At 35.8% G+C, this 9,484-nt stretch overlaps 1 protein-coding gene across 1 annotated transcript in view; it reads right to left on the bottom strand.

Annotated features, from left to right (window-relative positions):
• Positions 1 to 4,373: 4,373 nt before the first annotated feature.
• The window catches only part of LOC143293607 (formin-like protein), a 45,532-nt gene continuing 40,421 nt past the window's right edge, over positions 4,374 to 9,484 (bottom strand). Inside the window, exons 27-28 of the mRNA XM_076604687.1 lie at positions 9,165 to 9,273; positions 4,374 to 8,534 (exon numbers count right to left, since the gene is read on the bottom strand). Coding sequence (XP_076460802.1) covers positions 8,419 to 8,534; positions 9,165 to 9,273 — 225 coding nt within the window. The 3' untranslated portion in view covers positions 4,374 to 8,418. The remainder of the gene's footprint in view (positions 8,535 to 9,164; positions 9,274 to 9,484) is intronic.

Here is a 9,484-nt window from a genome sequence, read left to right as displayed (position 1 = left end):
TATTACAGTAACTAACTGACAATATATGTAGAACAAACCACCACTTCCTACTAAACAAATAGACAATGAAACAACTGTTGTCCTTCTGCACTCAAATTTAGCCAGAAACAGTGAATTTATAGAAAAGAAATATATATATATGAATTATCTATGATAGTAATCAGCATCCATGAACTTCTTTCCCAATCTTTCTTTACAATTTTTTTTTCAATTTATCTTTTTAATAATCTTAACCAAAACACAACAAAGAAGAAAATTGCACAAGAGGTATGTGTAAGTGTGCTCTTTCTGGGGACCAACTCAATACACAAACCATACCTCATTCATGATGCTTATGATTGGTAAATCTAGATCCAGTACACAGAAGCCACTTGTATGAGCACATACATCCCTGGAACTTTGAAGTCTCAACAAAATCAGGAATGCTAGGGAAATTAACTGAACAAAATCAGCAAATAGACAAATAGACTTAAGCAAGTAAGAATACATAAAGATATTATTTACAAAAAGTAAAGAACAGACTAGTTTCAGATGGACAAGCTGGATAAAAAAAAAAAAAACTCTTCATGTGACACAAACAAAACATGCAGAATAATTTCTCTAGCAACTATTGTAAAGACCACACAAAAACATTCATGTTTCTGATCCAAAATAATACTATTACTAAAAATATCTTTGGATTATCTGAATTTTCTGAGAAAAAAATGTGTGAAATAATTCTGAAAATGATCGAGACCTTTACTCAGTGATCACGTCACCTGGTTTACCCTATTTCCTGTTAAATACTGCAGTATTTGCATGTCAGATTTCAGTTAACTGGTCAGCAAAAAAACAGTTCCATAAAAAGCACAAATGTTATAACTGAATCTGATGATGTGCAGCTGAACAAGACACAAACAGCCAATTAACAAATAACAAGAATCATTCAACCTTCTTGAACAATTTAAATCTTTAATCCTCACTTGAACACAAATTCCTTGAAGAAACGGCAAGGTCAAAACAGATAATTCTTTTAACAGATTGTGAGAATCACTGAACCTTTCTGGATGATTCAAGCCTTTAAACCCCATAGTAACACACATTTCACCCTCTTTAGCTCCTGCTGTTTGTACCCCCAAAAGAAAGTTATACCATCAAGTAATACAGACAATGGAAAGGTATTACACAGATGACACAATATCAGGATCAAGATACTTAATTCCTTGTTGAAAATGAACTGTATGCAGACTGACTCTTTATTGTCTGCTAACAATAAGGGACATGACAAAAAATAAATTCTGCAAATTTCAACAGTTCTTTTTCATCTCCCTTTTGTTTCTTCTTCTCATTTTTTTCTAACTTCTAAAGTTGCCAAAAGCCACAAAATAATTCAGTTTGATACTCCTAACCCCCATCCGACACCCCCAAAATAAAAGTTAGTCCTGCAAAACAACGGGCAACAGGATGGGTGGGTGGGTAGCGGGTAAAAGTTTTTCTTTAAAAATATATAATATAAAAAAGTTTTTATACAGTGGAATGATCAGAATGATAAAAGGCAGAATTATAAGGGATAAATAGAATTTAAAACATCTGCATATATTCACATATTCATCTTATACAGCCAAGTATGCAACAATGACCATACAAAATGTGTACATGTACATTTCGATGTTTCTTCACCACACAGTGATCACATATAACAATATACATCACAAGTAAATCAAGGCAACAAACTACAGAATTCTTTGTCAGGAAATGACCAGTTTCTCAGGAAGTCTGCTCCAACAGATTTCACCAGCTGTCAACATGAGAAACTGCTGTAGTGGACTCTTTGGAAAACCTGTCATTTCTTGTGCTTGGTTGAGTCAGGCAAAATAATCATCCAAGTCTTGATATTGAGAATAGGGTATAAGGTAATCAGGGTTAACTAGCTATTTCAGTCCAAAAATGTACACAAAAACCCCCTGAAATTTGTTATGAAGTCAGCTTGAAGCTGGCGTACATTTACAAACGCTAATTTGATTCCCATATACGTTCATTTGTACAGAACTGTGCCTTGGAGACCAACGTTACAGTGTCATTCTTGTCATCTTCATCACACAAATTTTTCAACCACTGGTCAGCAGCATATGCAAAACACACTTCAAAAGCACTGGGAAACAACATGTGCAAAAACGCTTTATCACCAATGCATTTTCTGTTGATCACTCTGTTTCCTTCATCACATCATGAAACAATGCCTGAAGGCTTTAACAGAACCAGCAACAACAATGATCACTTTCAATAAATACCCAGTTACTTTGGAACTGGTTGACAACACTTCACTGTGATACAAGATGGACGAAAATATATCAACATGTTTAGACTTCAACATTTTTTTTTCATTGCATACTTCATTTCAAAACAACACAAACGTATCAATGTATTGCCAATTCATTTCAAATCTTAATGCTTTATGTTCACGCGTTTCTGGCTGACTGATGAAGTTTTAGCCATGGGCACATAATTCCAAGAATTTCCTTGCCTAGAATGACCATTCTTGGAATTCTGATCTCCATAATTTTGAGTTAAAACCTCCACGAACTCTTGTTACTGGACTTAAGATTGCTTTAATCTCCATTTGATGTAAGTCTCCAGACTGATTTTAATTGTGACCAATGTGTTTTGTTTTATACTACATTTTTCTCTCCCCCCCCCCCCCTTTCTTTAAACATGAATCACTGTACACACATACACACACACAAAGCATATATAAAACAAGACCTACATAGAACATTTCTTCATCCATAATTCTTTGAAAAAAAAGTATCTTCTTCTGAACAACCTCAATACTTCTTGGCTAATACTATCAACTAGAAAGATTTATGTTGTCAACTAAAGCAATTATAAATAAAATATCATAATAAAAAATATCATAACTTTTAGTTTTATCCACACTGTATTATGCTATTAAAAAAAGATGCAATATACAGTTACACTAATTAAAAATTCCCTGATACACAGATCCAACCAAATAAACAAGATGGCAATCTATATTAAAGTCCTACTGAGTTAAGGAGTCTGAGTAAAAAAAACAAACAAAACAAAACCACATTCTGAAAAATACCACTGACTAAGCAGTATTCACTAAAACATGAGGGAGCCATTTTTCATACAATACTGACACTGACAGCTGAGATTAATGAAGATGATGCATCTTAAACTTGAGGAAAAAAGAAAAAAAAACACACTGAAATATTCACTGGGATGATACGTTTTATATCATTCTGGGATATAATGCAGTTAATGAAAATACTCCAAAAGACTAGAAACCAAATGTTGGTTTTTCATTTCTGATATACAAAAGATTATTTCAGATTTACACATTATACTCTTCTTTCTAAATATAAAGATTTAAATGCTCATTTACACATATAAAGAATGACACAGGGCCAGCCACACTCATAATCTGTCTTTTCACCGTATATACAAAACAAAACATGGTCAAGAACTCAATTTTTTTTTCTTTCTCATTCTGACACATGTGGATTCAATATATGAGCAAGGCTCTTTGGAGAAGACTGCCAAGAATCTACATATGCTGAACATTTTATTACTATGGGATCAAACTACCTGTGTGTGTGTGTGTGTGTGTGTGTGTGTGTGTGTGTGAGTGATGACAACTTTCGTATTTTGAAGTCAAAATAAATAAATGACTTCAAAAAACGTTTTTACCACACAAAAAAATCAGACATTGCAATCTAATGTCACAATGCTAAAAATTATGATTGACAAATCTAATAACGATTCACTGATAAACAATCAAAACAAGGCAGGTGATAAATGTTACTCATAGATCTGCACTCCATATTTTTCCCACTCAAAACAAAGCAACCAACTTTGTATATGAAAAATAAGGTGTGAACAAAAATTGTCAAATTTGTATATGGTATTGCTTTCTGATCAGCTCTGTAATAAAAATCTGTACAGTTCTTTATGTACCAAATTTTACATTTTCAGATATATTTAACTGTCATAGAATAACTACATATCATATGTTTGCAGGTTCATCAGCAGCAGGATAAAAAGAAATTAACAAGCATAAAGTATCACATTCATGATGCAATGTAAATGTAAATGAAAGGAATCATGGCAAGAAAAAGTCATTGCAAACTCATATCGAAAAACGAAAAAGAGCATGTCTAATGCTTTCAGCCAGCAAGGAATGAAACAGGGTGACAAAATGTTATATAAAGAGAAACCGGAAAAAAATATTCTCAAATTCAACAAAATCACAAAGATTTAATAAATTGTCAATCATCTACGATGCCCACTTCAAATGGATGAAAATATCCAAGTGTATGCGTAAAGATCTGCTCATACATGGCAGTTCCAGAAATAACGTCCTGCTCCCGAGATTGACATATGCCAGTGACGATGTTGAACGATGCAACAGCAGACACAGACAGACAGCAACAAGCCAGTGACGATGTTGAATGACACAACAGCAGACACAGACAGGCAGCAACAAGCCAGTGACGATGTTGAATGATACAACAGCAGACACAGACAGACAGCAACAAGCCAGTGACGATGTTGAATGATACAACAGCAGACACAGACAGGCAGCAACAAGCCAGTGACGATGTTGAATGACACAACAGCAGACACAGACAGGCAGCAACAAGCCAGTGACGATGTTAAATGATACAACAGCAGACACAGACAGGCAGCAACAAGCCAGTGACGGTGTTGAATGATACAACAGCAGACACAGACAGGCAGCAACAAGCCAGTGACGATGTTGAATGATACAACAGCAGACACAGACAGGCAGCAACAAGCCAGTGACGATGTTGAATGATACAACAGCAGACACAGACAGGCAGCAACATGCCATTTATAGAGCAACAGCAGCTAGTTAGTTATTACATCTACGATCAGCTTTCTTTCTTTTTGCTTTCTTTTGGAAAGTATACAAACATGGTTATTATGCAGACAATGTTACTCAAGTTTTAACATGTTTAAACATATGAAAAACTTTTGTCATAGTTTTTTTTTTTTTTCAAATAAGAGCAATCCCTCACTTGCACTGAAGCAGAGGAGTGGGTGTGTTCTATTCTGGCAAGAGCAGCAGTCAAAGCAGCGCATATAATACCCTGTCCATTCCACTGGTTACGTTTGTTTCGGGCTTTTTTTTTTTTTAACTTCCTCACATGTATCATCAACCAAAGTCCCTTGCTCCATTTATTACTGGGTTTAAACAGGTCAAGGTTAAAGGTCCCATTGCCCTTCACAGCCATTCAGGCAGTGAATTCATATCCACTGTTTCTAGGGCTCAGCACAGGAATATGGGGCAAAATCTTCTCCTTCCGCCATTAGATTACATCCATAAATAAAGTTGACACAACATAACTTACAGGATAAAGTTGACAATGCAAGCAACCCTAATATTTACACAAACAAATACAGGAAAAAAAATCAGTTGGAACAGCTACATTTCTTGTGTTAATGTATAATGATAGCAACTCCATGTATATAGTTTCAACAAACACTATGTACAAGCAGACAGACAAGACTTAAAATAAAATGAATCATGTATATCCAATAGTGGGAAACACACAGTGTTGCTATCAAGACCAAACTGATCCACAATGCACACAATGCTCAGCTCTGCAGTAGCAACAACAACTACGACAACGACAACAAAAAAAAGCTGCCTTCAAAAATGAGGTAAAAGACTTAAGTGATCTGAACTAAAACTAGTGTATATACAACAGTTTACTCTTTCTCCATCTAGATCAGTGAACCTGTTCACCCTGTATGGACAACAGAGGCAATGTCACACTGCTTGTCTCATTTGAAATAGTCCCTGGTCTTGCGTTCCATCTGCAGACGTTGGATACGTGCAACGATTCCCTTACTTGATTATGCCTTTGTTCTTGAACTGTTAAAGAAGTTGAACTTGTTTAACTCTGTCTGAAGCCAGTGAATCAAAAGTGCAAAGCTTACCATCCAATCAGAACAACAGCAAAGGTCATGACCATCATGTAACAAAGAATAAACATCATGACCATTCTATGACAAAGAAAGATGACAATGGTACCACTATAACTTTCACAAGCAATATTTGTTTAAGAGAGCATTGGAAGAAACGCAAGAACAAGGCCTCATCCTTGCACTTCAAACAGTGTGAACATGCCTTTCATGGGAAAAGTAAGCAATAGAAATCTATGGAGAAGGTTCTGGAATGCACTAGAATATTAGAAGCATGCATGGGAATGCAGGACACATGATTATCTTTCTTTCTGTGTGTCCAGTCCAAAAGGTTCTATTCTTCATTATTCATCTGCCCTTAGTATCTACTCAATTTGAACCTGCTTCAGGTGTTCTCAAAAATGCTCCCGGCATGACAAGGGTACTAACTTTAATTAAATCTAAAGAAAACCACACAGAACAAAAAAAACAGCTTAAAGTTGAGATCCAAAATTCTAACATGTGGGTCCCAGAACTCTTTATGCATGAAATGCACTTAGTTTGATTCAAGAATAATCAAAACATAAACAATACAAAAATGAGACTCCAAACAATTTTCTCCTACACTTCATTCCAACCCCCTTCCACCTTATGAACACCAGGTAATCAGAACAGTCTTTAAAAGAAAACCAAAAAACTCCATAAATATAAAACTTTTCAAAATGCTCAATTTGTACAGTACTTACACTGATAATTCACAGAGAAACCTTCATTTTTTCTCACAAGATGAAAGTTTTGAGCATCATTCTGTAGTGGGGTTGTTTTTTGTTTTGTTTTGTTTTTTTCTTAGTTCATCTTTATGTTTTTCCCATTCTTTGTCCATGTTTTCGGTGACATTTCTCTTACATCACTTATTTTGTCTGTCTGCAGTTCAGACTGATGTCTCACCGCTGACAGAAGTTAATCAACATCTAAATCCTGAACGTTCATATGACTGTGCTGCTTTATCAACACAAAAACTCAGTGCTGTGTATGCTCAACAGCAAGACACATACAGCTGAAACAGTAAACCATCACAAAATTTCATGCCATATGTTCTGGGCTCATTTCAGTGACATGGCAGGTTGTCATCTTCTAATTTGATCAGAAAGGAATCCTGACACAATGTGCAAACGACAGTGCATCAGTCATGTGATGAGCCTGACCTTTTATTTCTTATTCTCTAACAATGCACTTAAGTTCTTTGCAGCAGTCAATGAGCTTAAGTCAAACTTCAAAACCAGTCAGGATAAAATACCCCATGTAAAATTACAGATAAAATCTTTCACAAGTTGAAACATATTTAGTAGAAATTCCATTAAGCCTTTCAAGTAAAAACTAGGATCTCCATGAAGAGTGGACCACTGATTACCAGGTAAATCTCGTGTCCATACACCACCCCATGTGAAAGCAATAGGTATCAATATTAAAACATGATTCTTTGTGTAAAATAACTGAAAACTGGGATGTGGAAGAGCTGGATGTGGGTGGGGGAAGAGCAACACATTTCCACTGGTTCCTCATTTGTAGCCTCTATTGGTTGTCTGCCTGGAAAGTTGTTGTTGTAGTTTCTGATATAAATGTCTTTCGTTTCTAGGTTTCTCACTTCCATGATCTTCTGTCACATTTCAACGAGTGATGTTTGCTAGTTTTCTAAATGTGAGGTCTCCAACCACTTCTTTGCATACAGCTGCGCCTGGTTTCCTCACAGGTACGTTTTTTAGTGTTTTCTCATGTCATTACTGTTCACCTCTTCACACAAAAAAAAGAAAAAAAATTCATGTTGTTTTCCAGCGTATTCAGTTGAAAAACATAACATTATCAGTTTTCTGAAAGAAATGAACAAACTAAAATAATGAAATGATATCAAACAAATACCTCGCTAAGCCCTGAAATTGCAGCACTTATAAGTCAAATAAAAAGAAAAGCCTTTCATTTTAAAAAGCAGTCCAACAATCTATGCATAAAATAATCAGTTCATTACAGATTAGTTCACTGTAAATTCTGGCAGCTAATAAAAGAGCATCAAGATAGTCCTTCCAGAAGGGTGAACTACTAAAAACAGAAACAAACAAAATGTCTTTGATAATGGAATGAAATCTACAAAGGAAACTTAAAAACCATTCTTTCATGCATGCATGAGCAAAACCTTGTTTGCAGCATTAAGGCAGTCTTAAAGCGCACATTATTAGCAGTAAGGTCAAAGTCACTTCATTTGGTGCAATACTAGAATGGTGAAATCGCTTTTCAGTTCAAGTCAAACTAATGGGTTTTTTTTGCTGTATTAAAAAAAAAAAAAAAAAAAAAAAAAAGCCAAGTCTTGGTGAAAACACTTTTCTGTTAAAGTCAACCAATGTTAATTTTTTCTGCTTAAAAAAAGCCAAGTCTAGAAGACACACCAATACTGCAAGAATGCTGATGCCAGCTGCAAGTGTACATCAGAAGCTAGAAGTTGTCACAACTGCCTCGTGAACCACTTGGAACTTGCACCAAATTTTCCACTCTTCGACGCTGGCTGCGTCTCAAGGCATCAGCTCGTCTGTAGGGTTCGTTTTTCAGGTCTGGAACAAAGAGAGATGTATTATTTCACATTCTTTGTGCATACTGATATACTCATTCCATGTTACCCAATCTTATTTACTATGAAACCCCCAAGATAATGGTTTGAAGTCAAAATATTGTATGCAGCATGTTTGTAAATTGTGATATTGTATGACTGTGTTTGACTTTTTTTTTTTCTCTCCTAAAAATCTTGGTTACCTTCCCATTTGCAAGGTTTACTGGTTGAAAAATTCTTGTGGGTCACAAATTCATTTCATCACAACAAAACATTTCTTTTCTGTATTGTCGAGTCATTTTCCTTTCAGAAAATACATATTTTTACCTGTGTCAGTTAAGCTAGTAATCTTTTTTGTTTGTTTGTTTTTTGTTCTACACCTACCCTTTTTTTTTTTTTTTTTTTTTAAATTCTGCAGCAAATAGGACACAAGTCATTTGCCAAATCCATTGGCAGGCAAAGGGTGAAGACAACACAAAAAGCAGCAATTACACTTATATAAATAATTCAAACCACACTGATCTCTTTTCACCAAGACTCCGCAGTCAATGGGTTTGTGTGTGTGTGTGTGTGTGTGTGTGTGTGTGTGTGTGTGTACATATACACTGCACACAGGAAACAGCGCCCCACGTACCTAGCAGAATGTCCTCCAGGGCACCATGGTAGACCTCGTCCTGTTTCAGTAAGCGTCGCTTCTCCTTGATCTCTCTGTTGCGGTTCTTCAGCTCTGTCACCAGCGCCTCCTGTGATGGCCCATGAAGTGCTTATGTTACGTGTTATTGACACTTACACAGCGTCTATCTCTGGTCTGAGACCAAACTCTTGTGGGAATGTTACTTAGTTTTGATACTTACATATACTTATTATACTTATTTCTCCTTTTTCTTGTTGGGCTGCACAGACAGACAGAGAGAGGTGGGGAGGTGACGGGGGGTGGTGTGGGGAGGATAGAAA

The sequence above is a fragment of the Babylonia areolata genome, chromosome 19 (genome assembly GCF_041734735.1).
Source record: "Babylonia areolata isolate BAREFJ2019XMU chromosome 19, ASM4173473v1, whole genome shotgun sequence".
In the NCBI taxonomy this organism is placed as follows: domain Eukaryota; kingdom Metazoa; phylum Mollusca; class Gastropoda; order Neogastropoda; family Buccinidae; genus Babylonia; species Babylonia areolata.
This window is presented reverse-complemented; position numbering and strand designations above follow the sequence as displayed.